The sequence below is a fragment of the Bufo bufo genome, chromosome 1 (assembly GCF_905171765.1).
Source record: "Bufo bufo chromosome 1, aBufBuf1.1, whole genome shotgun sequence".
Classification (NCBI taxonomy): Eukaryota; Metazoa; Chordata; class Amphibia; order Anura; family Bufonidae; genus Bufo; species Bufo bufo.
The window spans coordinates 650,083,453-650,099,761 of NC_053389.1; the positions used below are offsets into that span (position 1 = coordinate 650,083,453).

The 16,309-nt window shown below is 42.7% G+C and overlaps 1 protein-coding gene across 1 annotated transcript in view; it reads right to left on the bottom strand.

The window, feature by feature from the left end:
* The window catches only part of LOC120986414 (protein unc-13 homolog B-like), a 238,915-nt gene that overhangs the window by 200,409 nt on the left and 22,197 nt on the right, over positions 1 to 16,309 (bottom strand). Inside the window, exon 5 of the mRNA XM_040414973.1 lies at positions 14,657 to 14,780. Coding sequence (XP_040270907.1) covers positions 14,657 to 14,780 — 124 coding nt within the window. The remainder of the gene's footprint in view (positions 1 to 14,656; positions 14,781 to 16,309) is intronic.

Below are 16,309 nucleotides of genomic sequence, written 5' to 3' on the forward strand. Positions count from 1 at the left end.
ATTAACTTGTGAAAGTATGGGGGTCATCTACATGCTGGAGTGCCCATGTGGCCTCCAGTATGTTGGACGGACTTTTAGGAAGTTGAAAACTCGCTTACAGGAGCATTTAAGAAACATCAAAAAAGGAGTTGACACACATAGTGTTTCAGCTCACTTCAAGAAAGCACATAATAAAAACCCACAGGGGTTAAAGTTTGTGGGGTTGGAAAGGGTTCAGATGAATTTAAGAGGGGAGGATCTGATTAAAAAATAAATAAAAAAGAGGTCGAATGGATTTACCCTCTGGGTACACTGCAACCCGATGGGTTAAATCTAGAATTTGATATCAAGACATGCCTGAAGGGGTGATGGAAGAATTGTGTGTGTTTTCATGTGAATAATGCTGGAGAAGAGGAATGTGGTTATATCTGTATTGCAAGCTAATATCAAGATATGTCTGAAGGGGTGTTAAGATTTTTTATAAAAAATTGCGGTTTTATGAACATGTGCGTTTTTGTATGTGAATAGGGCTAGAGAAGAGGAATGCGTTTTTTGCTGCTATATAAACTGTGAGGTAGAAGAAAAATAATTTATTTGTCATATTAGAAAATGTGTTGATTGAGGATGATTTTATAAAAGACTTGTTTGTATTGCCGATTTTTTGGGTGTTTTTTGGAGTTGCACTTCTGGGATTGTTTAAATGGTCTATTTAATTACTAGTCATCTGAATATAAAAGGGTGGGGAGAACAATTGCATTCAGAGCAGCCCCTGACGAAGCAAGCGAAGGCGAAACCCGGGTCGGGCATGCGATTCTGAGCATCATTTTATACTTTTATATGCATGATACTTTTTATCTATGTGAGCATAATAAAACCAATTGTTTAATGAAGTGTTCAGTCCTCTAATTTAACATCCAGGAGGTGAGAAACCTGAATGTAAAGGGAACCTCAAATCCAGTGATCGAGTGCATCTAAAGATACCATCCACCTACCTTATTCATCCAAGCTCCTATGGAAATAGTTTGAACTGCGCGGTCTTTTTTTGTACAAAGGACTGAATGTGAATTCGAACCTACTTCACTACAGACCTGCTGCACTCCAAGGGACTTTGTGGTTTGGGACAAATTTTATATACAAACTTTGTATATTTGTGTTGGGATCATTTCGTAGGGTTTCCGGCCAGTCATTCACAAGTGGCTCCTAGGGTGGGTTCCTGCACCCACAAACGCCAGGTACACAATTGTCCAGCCAGGGCACAGTTCTGGAGGATGACGAGGTGGAGGATGAGGAGGAGGAGATGGAGGAGGAGGAACCATGTTCACAGCAGGGTGGCACCCAGACCAGCTCATGGCCATCACTGGTGCGTGGCTGGGGGGATACAGAGGACACAGACGATTCACCTCCCACAGAGGACAGCTTTTCGTTGCCTTTGGGCAGCCTGGCACACATGAGTGATTACATGCTGCAGTGTCTCCGCAATGACCGCCGAGTTGGCCACAATCTAATTTGTACTGATTACTGGGTGGCCACTCTGCTGGATCCCCGTTACAAGGACAACGTACTGTCCTTAATTTCCCTACTGGAGCGTGATTGTAAGATGCGTGAGTACAAGCACGCGCTGGTAGACGCGCTGCTGGTGGCATTCCCACCTGACAGCAGGGGCACAGTGGAAGCACAAAGCAGCTGGGGCACTTCCAGCACCTCAGAAAGCAGGGTTAGCATTGCCGAAATGTGGAAAAGCTTTGTCAACACGCCACAACAACCAGCACCACCAGCTGATATGGAACGTCTTAGCAGGAGGCAGCTTTTCAGCAACATGGTGGAGCAGTATATGTGCACATGCCTACACGTACTGAATGACGGGTCTGCCCCCTTCAACTTCTGGGTCTCCAAATTGGGCACATGGCCTGAGCTTTCCCTTTACGCCTTGTGGACAAGCTCACGTTCATTAAAATTAACCAGGCATGGATCCCACAGGACTTGTCCATACCTTGTGCAGAATAGACATGTATACCGGCCTTACCCAGCCATTGTTATACTACAGTGCAATTGCTCATTGTTGTATTTTTGATATTTCCCACTCTTTTGGTGTGTACCCTAATAAAAAAAAATACAAATTAAAACCAGTGTTGGCTACCTCGTCCTCCTCCACCACCGCCTCCTCAAAATCCTACTCCATATGGACCTTTACCTCATAAATCAAGTTATTTTTTTATTTGTAAGTGTTTTATTTTATTTTATGTCATTTCACTAATTGGTCTGTTACATTTTCGGGTGAAATTCACCAATTTTTGGGTATGATATACCACTGCTATACCTAGTAGACAGGAAAAAAATTTCACTAATTTGTCTGCTAGCTTTTATGGTGAAATTCACCAATTTTTGGGTGTGATATACCACTGCTATGCCTAGTATACAGGTTAAAAAAATTCACTCATTTGCCTGTTACATTTTCGGGTGAAACTGACCAATTTTTGGGTATGATATACCACTGCTATACCTGGTAGACCAGTTAAAAAAAATCACTAATTTGTCTGTTATATTTTTGGGTGAAATTCACAAATTTTTGGGTGTGATATACCACTGCTATACCTAGTAGACAGGTAAAAAAAAATCTATAATTTGTCTGTTACATTTTTGGGTGAAATTCACCTATTTTTGGGTGTGATATACCACTGTTATACCAAGCAGACAGGTAAGAAAAAATCACTAATTTGATGTGATATACCCCTGCGCTACCTAGTTGACAGCTTAATAAATATCACAAATTTTTCTTTTACATTTTCGAGTGACATTCAACAATTTTGGGCTGTGATAGACCCCTACTCTACCTAGTAGACAGGTTAATAAATTTCACTAATCTTTCTGTTACATTCTTGGGTTGACATTTTACAATTTTTGACGTGAATAAACCCCTGCTCTGCATAGGTGACAGGGACCGAAATTTTTAAAAATAATCTGTTCCAGGGGGGCGTGGCTAGCCAGGCATGTGAGCGGCAGCAAGTTCGCTGAGCTCCCGCACTGAACCCGGCAATTTATCCTGTGGACACATCTATACCTGCACAAACTATACCCTCCTGAGCCGCCGATATCGCCAGCCAGTTGAGGAGTGAAATCCTGTTGCTTAGAACCACCGATCCTGCCGCCATGTCCAGAAAGAGAGAAGGACGGGGTGCAGCCAGGGAGATCCAAGATGGCGCCGGACCCGACACGCCGAGCCGCCGGGAGCGTGCAGGCATGATACAGAGAGAGGCTGCAGTGAGACTCGGCAAGTATGCATGAGACGCCGCTCTCTCACAGGCTACAGGGGACAGAAATAAGCGGGCTTCAACTGCCAATAGGCAATTTACTGAGGAGGAAGAGGCTGGAACAGACATAAGAGAAGTCTGCAGCCCAAATAGATATGATCCTCTGCTGACCTGCGATGCGGACACTGGGGCGGATGCTCCTGATTCAGACACCTAAGAGCCCACACTTAAAGATGTTATGAGAGCCATTGCAAAATGTGGTAAATCATTAACTGCTCTCAATATGCAGATGGGGACTATAAAAGAGGATATCTCCATTGTGCGGCATGATTTGAAACATTTGGCGGAACGTACCACTGCCCTGGAAGATCGTATGGGGGAATGTGGAAGATGCCATAACACCCATTAAGAGAGAGTCAGTTAACCAAGCACGCCAGCTGGATTCCCTCACGGCCAAGAAAGACGACTTGGAAAATCGCCTGCGCAGAAATAATGTAAGACTGGTGGGGGTTCCGGAAAAAGTGGAAGGGGCGAAGCCTACTGAATTCTTTGAGAAATAGGTGAAGGATCAGTTTGGACCTGAAACTTTGACTCCTTTATTTGCGATAGAGAGAGCCCACAGGGTCCCTACCCGCCCTTTACCCCCAGGTGCTCCGCCAAGGCCTGTACTCATGAAAGTTCTCCACTACAGGGATCGTGACATCATCCTCAGAAAAGCTAGAGAACTTCCGGAAATATCTATGATGGGCACAAGATATCCTTCTTTCCTGATTATTCTATGGAGGTCCAAAAAAAAGGGCGAGATTCCTTGATATTAAAAGACGGCTGAGAGGACTGGACGTCTCCTACTCCATGATTTATCCAGCAAAGCTGAGAATCGCGACGTTGGGAAATACATTCTTTTTTGAAGACCCCAAGGAAGCTCTGCGGTGGTTGGACCGTCACGAACGCCAGTTACGAGAAGCAAGACAGAATGTGGATGGAGTCTGAGCTGCTGCGATTCTTAAAGTCCCCGGCTATATAAGTATTTCTGGGCAGGGTGTATGACTGAGTGTGTGTTTGCTATATACCTCATAGAGTCTTATTGCAATGTAATCCTAAGTGATATTAGTTTATTTCTCTACTATGATCCAATGCAGTCTTTGATGTCCATGACAAGATTGTTCTGAATGCATACTGTCCGGGAATCGGGCGGGAGTTCGGATACTAACGGTTTAACTGTTTAAGCTTGGTTATATACAGTTCTATTGAGCACGGTAGTGCGGTTAACTATGTGCTTGTCACCCCTCCTCTGGGTAATATTTGTTACCCCTGGGCCTGATGACGCCGATGGGTTCTGTTTTTCTTTACGCCTCCAGTCCCGGTATGGGAATGGCAGGAGGGAACTAGTTGGCGAACTCAGTAACCCACCTACGAGGGTTTATGTTGAGTTTAAAAGGTTTTGGGGAGTTTGTTTAATCTTTGCAGCCATGAGAATGTTCTTTAAGGGGTATCCTATCAGGAATTTTGTATTGTCTTCTAAAACTGACACTGTGAGGGAGAGGTCCTTGACTGAGCTGGCGAAATATTCACCATATGTAAATATCGAGTATGGCTAACTCAGTTAAATTCCTAAGTTGGAATGTCAGGGGTATTAAAGACGCAACCAAAAGAAGGGCGGTCATAGATAGCCTGAAGCAATACCAACCATTAATATGTTGCCTTCAGGAAACTCATTTAACATCAGATCAAACCCGTCTGCTTACCCCTCAGTGGGCCGGGCAATGTTTTCATGCCACGTATTCTACGTATGCCAGGGGTGTGAGCATTCTTATGTACAGGGCCATCCCATTTGAATGCAAGACAAAGCGTGTGGATACAGAAGGGCGCTTTATATTTTTGCATGGTAAATTATATAACACTGAATGCATTATTATTGGTGTGTATATACCCCCACCCTATTCACCAATAGTCCTTAAAAAGTTGATATCACTTATTATAGACCTCCCGAGTATTCCCGTGGTCTTATTAGGAGATTTCAACAATATGATTAACCCTGCACTAGATAAATTTAATGATACCACACTAACGGTTAATAGGGAAGTAACACCCTTTGGACGGATATTACAGTAAGCTTCCTTGCTTGACTTTTGGAGACTTAGAAACCCGGAAGCTAGAGTATATTCGTGTTACTCAAGTACATATAAATCATTGTCTAGGATAGATATGATCCTTGGTAATGAAGAAATGGGCCAGCTACTCCGAGATATCATGTATCTCCCTAGGCGACTATCCGATCATTCTCCTATCCTACTAACTGTTTGTTTAGTGTCCCCTTTAATTCGGGGAGAAAGGTGCTGGAAATTTAACCCATACTGGTTAACTGTCCTGGCTGATACATCTCATGTTAAGGAGGAGTTGGCTGAGTTCTTCCAATTCAACACACATACTTCCTCCCGACTTGTAGTATGGGACGCCATGAAGGCCTTTTTAAGGGGCATATTGATTGCCAAAGTTAATGGGAGGAGAAGTGAAAGTAGGGCTAAAGTACAGGAATTGCTTCTAAGGGTTAAAAATGCTGAGACTAATTACGTAATGACCCCCTCTGCAGAACACGAATGCCAATGGAAAGAGGCTCAGCAAAAGTTAAATGAAAGGCTATTACTAAATGCACAGAACAGGAGGTTCTTTCAGCAACAGAAATATTATGAGGAAGGAGAAAGAGCAGGGAGATTACTTGCCCTGCTGACCAAGGCTCAACACCAGACTAACTTTATAGCAGCACTGCGAGATTCTAATGGAGTGTTACATACCTCACCTGAGCAGGTAACGCAGATCATGTATACGTTTTATGCCTCCCTGTATACATCTAAATCTACAGCCCTTGAGTCGGAGATAGAAAGTTTCCTGCACCCACTAGGCCTTCCCACTCTCACAGTTGAGCAACAAGCCATATTGGATGCTCCTGTTTCCCTGCGGGAATTAGAAATGGCTGTAGGTGATATGACTAATAACAAATCACCAGGGGGCGATGGTCTACCTGTTGAGGTTTATAAAGCTTTCTCATCTGTGCTACTACCTCAGTTATTAGAGGTGTTAAAAGAAGCCCAACGATTAGACGAAATCCCAGCGACTATGAACGAAGCGATCATAGCGGTGATCCCAAAACCGGGAAAAGATGTCTTAGAAGCAGAGTCTTACCGTCCTATTTCTCTACTGCAGGTTGACGTAAAAATTTTGGCAAAAGTCCTGGCCAATCGCCTCAACTCAGTAATCACTTCATTGATACATACTGATCAGGCTGGATTTATGCCCAATATGTCGACAGCAGTAAATATTTGAAGATGATACCTTAATATTCAGGCAGGCCAGGTACACACCTCGGATGCGGTGGTCGCATCCCTAGATGCGGCCAAAGCATTTGACAGTGTGGAATGGCTCTACTTAATATCGGTACTTAAGGCTATGGGGGTCGGGGCAGGATTCATACAATGGATTAGGCTACTGTATGCTTGTCCTACTGCCAGGATTCAGGTGAATGGAAAATTATCGGCCTCTTTTAGATTATATAGGGGGACTAGGCAGGGATGTCCCTTATCACCATTGCTGTTTGCAGTGGCGGTGGAACCGTTAGCTGCTGCCCTGAGAAAGGCAAGTGAGGTGAAAGGTATGGTGTATGGCACACTGACTGAAAAGGTCGCTCTCTATGCCGACGATTTATTACTATTTCTGGAGAGCTGGCGTTCATCCCTTCCTAAGGCCATGTCGATCATTAACGATTTTGGGAAATTATCAGGCTTATCCATTAATTGGTCCAAGTCGGTGATTATGGCACTGTCTCCAAATTTAGAGATTGACTCCTGCCATACAGCAGGTTTGCAGGTGGTATCAGCATTTAAATACTTAGGCATTCAAGTGTCAGCGCAAATTAACGAATTTGCTAACCTTAATATACTGCCACTCCTAGATAAGTTTAGGAAAAAGGTTCAGGTGTGGTCTAAATTACCCTTGACTTTAATTGGTCGCACTAATCTTTTAAAAATGATCCTTATGCCGCAACTTTTGTATATCCTTCATAATGCACCGACTTGGATACCACTTAAAATCTTCCACACTGTTAATGCGATATTCCTTGACCTTATTTGGAAGAAAGGGATTCAACGCATAAAGCTTGCTACTCTATGTAGATCCAAGACCCAGGGAGGGTTGGGTGTCCCAGATCCCTGGGCGTATTACTTAGCGGCCCAATTACAACATATTAGAGGTTGGGGTGAAAATGACACTGTTAACACAGTAGGAAGGATTGTGCAACATCTTATTGGTGGTAGATGTATAATGGCAGCCCTAGAGGACGGTACTTTTGACAAAATGGGAGGACAATATAGCCTTCTGCGTGTTATACATAAGGTATGGTGGAAAGCTAGGAATATAGCAGGAATTTGTGGATACACAAACTTTACCCCGATATGACCGAATTTTGCCTATAAGGAATTGGATAAAATCCCGACTGCCAAGGCCTGGGAACGATATGGTCTTGACCGAATGTATAAGCTATACACAGAAAAGTCCCTTAAGAGTTTTGCAGTACTACAACAGGAATATGAGTTACCTAAATCTCTCTTTTATGTTTACCTACAAGTTAGAAATGCTATTCAGGCGCAGAGGAAGCAGGAGGAAATAATTCCCGCTGGAAAGCATATTATACTAGATCTTACTTCTTCTAGAGGGACGACGAAAAGAGTAATTACACTTCACTATCTGAGCCTCATGGAAGCAATTCACAAATCTCAACCGTTAAAATTGTATGACAAATGGAAGCAAGATATTCCCGATTTGTCAGTAGAGCAGTGGGAAGATGTAGTAGAAAGTTTTCCAAATGTGGCAGTAAGTGAGGCTCATAGAGTCTCTCAATTCTTTCTATTACATAGGGTGTACAGGACACCGGCTTTGCTGTTTAGAATGGGGTATCGGTCAGATGATACCTGTCCGCGATGTGGAGCTCATAATGCGGACCTGGTTCACATAATGTGGAATTGCCCGAGACTTCGGTGCTACTGGATGGATGTTCGGGAATTAATCAACACTGTATATCATGTGCAGATTAATTTATCCCCTTTGGTATATACAGTCGTGGACAAAAGTTTTGAGAATGACACAAATATTAGTTTTCACAAAGTTTGATGCTAAACTGCTTTTAGATCTTTGTTTCAGTTGTTTCTGTGATGTAGTGAAATATAATTACACGCACATCATACGTTTCAAAGGCTTTTATCGACAATTACATGACATTTATGCAAAGAGTCAGTATTTGCAGTGTTGGCCCTTCTTTTTCAGGACCTCTGCAATTCGACTGGGCATGCTCTCAATCAACTTCTGGGCCAATTCCTGACTCATAGAAACCCATTCTTTCATAATCACTTCTTGGAGTTTGTCAGAATTAGTGGGTTTTTGTTCTCAATGGGATTAAGATCTGGGGAGTTTCCAGGCCATGGACCCAAAATGTCAACGTTTTGGTCCCCGAGCCACTTAGTTATCACTTTTGCCTTATGGCACGGTGCTCCATCGTGCTGGAAAATGCATTTTTCTTCACCAAACTGTTGTTGGATTGTTGGAAGAAGTTGCTATTGGAGGGTGTTTTGGTACCATTCTTTATTCATGGCTGTGTTTTTGGGCAAAATTGTGAGTGAGCCCACTCCCTTGGATAAGAAGCAACCCCACACATGAATGGTCTCAGGATGCTTTACTGTTGGCATGACACAGGACTGATGGTAGCGCTCACCTTTTCTTCTCTGGACAAGCCTTTTTCCAGATGCCCAAAACAATCGGAAAGAGGCTTCATCGGAGAATATGACTTTGCCCCAGTCCTCAGCAGTCCATTCACCATACTTTCTGCAGAAGATCAATCTGTCCCTGATGTTTTTTTTGGAGAGAAGTGGCTTCTTTGCTGCCCTTCTTGACACCAGGCCATCTTCCAAAAGTCTTCGCCTCACTGTGCGTGCAGATGCGCTCACACCTGCCTGCTGCCATTCCTGAGCAAGCTCTGCACTGGTGGCACTCCGATCCCGCAGCTGAATCCTCTTAAGGAGACGATCCTGGCGCTTGCTGGACTTTCTTGGACGCCCTGAAGCCTTCTTAACAAGAATTGAACCTCTTTCCTTGAAGTTCTTGATGATCCTATAAATTGTTGATTGAGGTGCAATCTTAGTAGCCACAATATCCTTGCCTGTGAAGCCATTTTTATGCAACGCAATGATGGCTGCACACGTTTCTTTGCAGGTCACTATGGTTAACAATGGAAGAACAATGATTTCAAGCATCACCCTCCTTTTAACATGTCAAGTCTGCCATTTTAACCCAATCAGCCTGACATAATGATCTCCAGCCTTGTGCTCGTCAACATTCTCACCTGAGTTAACAAGACGATTACTGACATGATCTCAGCAGGTCCTTTAATAACAGCAATGAAATGCAGTAGAAAGTTTTTTTTGGGATTAAGTTAATTTTTATGGCAAAGAAGGACTATGCAATTCATCTGATCACTCTTCATAACATTCTGGAGTATATGCAAATTGCTATTATAAAAACTTAACAGCAACTTTTCCAATTTCCAATATTTATGTAATTCTCAAAACTTTTGGCCACGACTGTATATTAGGTCATATGGGAGATATCCCCGTCACTAGTGAATTGAGGCTGGCTATCCTGAGAATATTATCCCAAGCCAGGAAGTTGATAGCTTTCCATTGGATTGCTCCTGATCCTCCACTCTTGTCGCAACTGATAAGTAAACTACATATACTAGTTAAACTAGAAAGCTATGTGTACCAGGAAAGAGGGAACAATAAAAAATTTAATAAAATATGGTCTTTGTGGATAGATCATTATGATGTTTTAGTCTAATGTCCTAAATGTAACGGGAGAGTAGATTTTTGAAAATGTTATGTTATTCTGCATAGTATTACTATGGTAAGCTGTAGTGAATGTATGTGAGGGTAATGTATGCTGTGATGATGGGATATGGGGAGCCCAGTTAAGGACTTACCTCTGCTTTCATGGCCGTTTTGTGATCAATAAGAAGAAGTGAAAGATGGACCCTTGAACTCTAATTTATAATGTTTATTATAATGGCTGCAAGAATGGGCTGGGGAGGGTGGGGGTGGAGGGGATTGCGGGAGGGTCGGGGAGGGGTTTTTCCTATTATATTGTATTGTTTACTATAAAATGCTATAAAATCAATAAAAATATTTGATTCAAAAAAAAGAAAATCTGTTCCATTGGTGGGTGACATTAACCCATTTCTGGCGATGAAAAACCCCTGATTTGCATAGGTGACAGGGACTTAAATTTCTAAAATTTGTCTTTAATTGGCTCTTTGCTTCGATCCTTCTGCTTTAATAATTTGTCCCACATTTCCGCTTCATCCCATTGCAGCCATTGACCTCCCTTGGATGAGGTCTCCCTTTCTCACGCTCCCTCTCTGGCGCGGAACCCTGATTCGCCGATAACCGTGATCAACATGGTAGGCTCAGAAAAGAACATCGAAAGTTGATAGAGAAGATATTCAAATGGATGGTGGACATCACAGGAACGTGCAATCAGGCAGAAGTTATCTAGAGTTAACAAAACAGCAGCAGGGCCTATCCTGGCTAACGTTTCTAAAGCCAAAATACCACAGTGACATTCCCTATAATTTTTTATTAATCATTCCAATAACAGGTCATCTTAAGAGTCCTGTACTGTTATTTATCGTCACTACCTCCCCAAGTCGGGAGTAGGTAATTGCCGCGCGCCCCCTCCTTTCCTTCGATTCTTCTGCTTTAATAATTTGTCCCACATTTCCGCTTCATCCCATTGCAGCCATTGACCTCCCTTGGATGATTCCCTATAATTTTTTATTAATCATTCCAATAACAGGGCATCTTAAGAGTCCTGTATTGTTATTTATCATCAATACCTCCCCGAGACGGGAGTGGGTAATTGCCGCGCGCCTGCTGCCTTCCTTGTATGTTTCCGCTTCAATAACTTGTCCCACATTTCCACCCGATCAGATTTCATCCATTGACCTCCCTTGGATGTGGTATCCCTTTCTCAGGCTCCCTCTCCGGCCTGGAACCCTGATTCCCCATTACCCTTGATCACCATGGTAGGCGCATAAAAGAAGATCGAAAGTTGATAGAGCAGATATCCAATTGGATCGTGAACATCACGGGGACGTGCGACATGGTGGGGCAATATGTTTGCACACGCCTACACGAACTGACTGATGGTTCTGCCCCCTGCAACTTCTGGGTCTCCAAATTGGGCACATGGCCTTAGCTTGCCCTTTACGCCTTGGAGGTGCAATTGACCTGCAGCCAGTGTATTGTCTGAATGTGTGTTTAGCACGACTGGAGGGGGTTATCACAGGTTATATTTCCAAATGTTTTGGGGTGGACCCTAATAAAAAAAAATAAAAAATTAAAACCAAAAAGCAGTGTAAGCTACCTCCGCCTTCACCACCGCTTCCACCTACACCGCCACATCCACCGCCTCCTCAAACTCCTACTCTTACTCTATATGGACCTCATCCTCCTAGATTATAATTTTTTACGTATTTTATGTTATTTAAAGTCATTTCCCTATCCACATTTGTTTGCAGAGCACTTGCCATGCTCTTAACCTTTCTATGACATTTTTAGAGCTTTAGTGCTCAAAAGTTCGGGTCCCCATTGAATTCAACAGGGTTCGGGTTCGGGGTCAAGTTCGGGTCCCGAACTCGAACTTTTTTTGTGAAGTTCAGCCGAACCCGTCGAACCCGAACATCCAGGTGTTCACTCAACTCTAATCTTAACTAGTGTTAAGCGTTGAGAGTATGTTATGCTATTTTTTCGGTGTACAATGATAGTCGTCCTGTATAGCATTGGTATTTTTGCAACTGTATGGAAGTGCTGTTTGGGCACCAACTATATGGCATTTACTAACTAGGCACTGTTTGAACTGTATTGTTATTTACATACTAAATGACAGTACACAAAATGGGAGAACCCAACAGAAAGTAAATTCTAAATTCTGCTCTCTCAAGCACCTCCTCTATGTTCTGAGTGACAATTGTAGGGGTCTCCTGGCTGGATGCTAAAACTTTCACTTAGAGCAGAGGAGCAGCTCAATGTAGAGAGTAGTATACAGTAAAGCTCATCTCCTAGGCACTTGAGAGAGCAGAATCTGACATAATAAAACATCATATTCTCACTATTCCTGATGAAAAGGTTTGTTTGTTCTGCTATCCCATCCACTAACTAGTGCTGTCATGAGTTTGCTGTAGCATGGTCAAAAGTGCTGACTGACTGTAAGGGATCATCTCTTTCATGGGGTCACACTCACAGATATCTTCGCAGAGCCGGTTATAATGTCCAAACTCTTGCTTTATTTCAGACACTTTAGCAAAGCACAGGTTACGAAGTCGCAGCTTCAACTTATCACGTGTGACATCCACACAAAATAACAAACCCTTGCCCAGCTAGGCTCTAACTTAACACATAAGCGTATCCCTGACTCACCTAGAGAGCCCTGTTCACACATGGAACACAAATGCGGCTTTCCTCAGCCATTCAGTCCAGCAACCTCCAAGCTGTGACAGTTCAATACCTTTTGGGGGATTGTGGCCCAGTAGTCCTCCCGACTCTGGCATCATGATCCTTGTTTCACAGGCATCACCGCATCCACCAAAGTTCAGGCTATCGCCTAGCCTCGTGGCCCCTCAGCCCACCTGGCTGAGACCACTCACACAGAGCCTCACCAGGACTCTGCTTCACAAAACACTCCAGAGTGAGAGACACCCAATTCCAGAAACCAGATTAAATGGAATCCCTGGACGTGAGCATGCCCTAAGTCCTGGACTGGAGCATCGGGAAAAGGCACCCAACCAGCACATTGCCTGTTCCCAGTAAAAAACCGCCCTGGACTAGCTGGAACCAGCTATTCTAACTATTTTGGTGTCCACCAGCTAACTTAGTGGCCACCTATCTAGGGGCCTTTACTCCACCAAGGCCGGGCCCCTTGGTGACACGCTCCCGATGCAAACAACACCCCTTTTATTATGCTTCCCCGGGACTTTACTGCACATCTCAATGTTCACATTGCCAAACCGACAAACAAGCTTTAAAAAGCTGTAAGCTGCAGTACCAGATACATCCACAAGTATCCTCTGGGACCTGCTCATATGTCTAGAACAGGACCTACTCATGTGTGGCCAGAAATGGAGAGGAGGCTGCACATGCACTGCTATGGGAATATACCTGAGTAACTGTGATCGGCTATTTTAGGAATACCCATAACAGTGAATGGAGAGAACCATGCATGCCCTGCCTTCTCTTCATTCCCAGTGCCCTGTTTTTTTGGTAGGAACAGGTTCCAGAGGTGAGACACACAACTGTCAGTCATTTATGGCATATCTGATAGATATGCCATTAAAAGGGGTTGTCCTGCCATACATATTGATGACTTATCATCAGGATAGGTCATAAATATCTGATTGGTGGGGGTCAGACCCCTGGCACCCCTACTGATCCTGGCACTGAGGTCTATTTTAGGAATACCCATAACAGTGAATGGAGAGAACCATGCATGCCCTGCCTCCTCTTCATTCCCAGTGCCCTGTTTTTTTGGTAGGGACAGGTTCCAGAGGTGAGACCCACAACTGTCAGTCATTTATGGCATATCTGATAGATATGCCATTAAAAGGGGTTGTCCTGCCATACATATTGATGACTTATCATCGGGATAGGTCATAAATATCTGATTGGTGGGGGTCAGACCCCTGGCACCCCTACTGATCAGCTGTTTGAAGAGGAGGCAGTGCTCCATGTGTACAGTGCCCGTCTTGGAATTTTTTGCAGTGCAGTGTAACAACAATTACTCGCTCTATTCACTTGAATGGAGCAGTTACTTAATTTCACCACGCAACCGCAAGGGAGACAACGCGTAGTATAGTGAACAGGAAGCAGCACTCGTGTGGAGCACCACCCCCTCTTTAAACAGATGATCAGCGGGGTTGTCAGACCCTCGCCGACCAGATATTGATGACCTATCCCGATGATAGGTCATCAATATATATGACCTGCACAACCCCAGATGGGACAACCCCTTTAACCATGTTATCACATTATATGCAGTAACAATAAACAAGGATAACTCAACTTAATTTCTAATATTAAATATGAATGTAATTACTTTAATATACAGTCTCTGAATATGAAAGTTTCCCCTGGCATAAAATGTACTTCAACACTGAGGTCTGTGAGTGCTCCAACGAGCCGTTTGTAATATCAGTATAAACAAGGAAGTATCTTTCTTTTGAAATGGAAAGCTTGCTGGACTTTTGCCAGATTTTTTCATTGTTTTGTTTCAGGGAGCCTGTTCCAGTTAACTTTACAAGGAAATATTTAAAATATTTCAAGCAGTATTCTACTTACCAAATGGCACTGCAAAGAAAAGATCCAGCAATATCTCATGCAAGGTTGGTGATCTGATACCAGAAATCTCATCTCCATTTGTAATGACTTCTGAATATAATGTCCACCATTCTCCAGATCCTTCCTGATATGTTATAAAAGAACCAGTCAGAATGTAAAATGCAGTGGTCCCTCAAGATACAATGATCTCAGGATACAATTTTTTCATCTCACAATGGTCTTTTCTAGGCCATCATAAGTTGAATCTAGACTCAACATACGATACCTTAGACTCAGATCCAAACATGTCAACATGTCCCTTTCTCTGGTAAAACTCCTGTATTGGTTGTCTAGTAGATAATGTTTACAGTACAATGAGGTACTAAATGTCCTGTACTGTCTCCTGTCTGTGCCAGGATGAGCTCCTTTGGATGTCAGGTAAGCACAGCTCCATTTCATTTTTCTGGTACACTGTGCGCTATACAGGACCCTGAAAAAGCTCCTGTCCTCATCAAAGAAAGTGATTTACAACTTCCAGCATTTATTCCTGGCTGTTATATGTAAGGACTTACTTTGTCTTAGTTATTTACTTATTTGTGTTAAAGGGGTTCTGTAGCTTTTTTTTTTTTTTTACTACCGATGATATATCCTGCTCATCAGCATCTGATAAGGATAGATCATCAGTAATAAAAAGATACAGAACCCCTTTAAATCTTCATTTTCTATTATACTGGGATGACATTTTTGTGTTTTTTTTTGGGTTTGGAACCAATTACCAGTTTTCCACAAAGTTATGGACTCAAGTTACAATGATTTCAACATACAATATCTGTCCCGGATAAATTAATCAATTAATATTGTAACTTGGGGGACCACTGTACTATTTCAACTCATATTATGCATTTTCAGTCCTGTAATTTCTGATCTGGAACTTAGGCATTTGCCTAGGAGGGTAAAAAGGGGGCTAGTTTGTTGTCTAATTAATATTCCCCTAACATTATTCCCAGATTAGTGTGTAAGAGGTGCTGGCCAATTTAAAATAAATTGTGTTGACTAGACTTCCTTGGGCCCATCTGAGGAAATCATCCTGCCCACCAGCCTTCATACATACAAAACCAATATAATTTTTAATTGCATTATAAACTGTAGTTATCACTGTACCCACAGTACATACTGTACCATCAAGGTCTAATAGTTTTTTGTTAATTAAAGCATTATAAATAGACCCCAGTGCCAATAAAAAATCAACTTCAAATGCAGTTCACTTCTGCTGGACCTCTGGGGCTCATTACTGTGTCAAAATCTGGGTCTACCAAAGAATCATATCATATTCCTATACAATATTCTGCACCATTCATAGACTTCCATTTGCTCTGGGCAAATCGTTTTGGTGGAGGCCCCTGGGGAAAATATGGGTCATCCATTTTTTTAGTAAGCAAGAACACAAAAAGGAAATATATTGTTTATGTTGCCATTGAGGGAAGAAAGGGTACTGCTAAAACTGGGCCTAGAAGCCATAAGGGTCCCAAAAGGTCCCCCTGCTGCAATTGAGGAGACCAGTACTATTAATGATACAGGACAGGGCTCTCTTACACCTCTACATTTTAAGATTTTAGTTCTCAAGGTATTTATGGTAATATATGACATCATATATTTTTGTATTGTAGAAGAAAA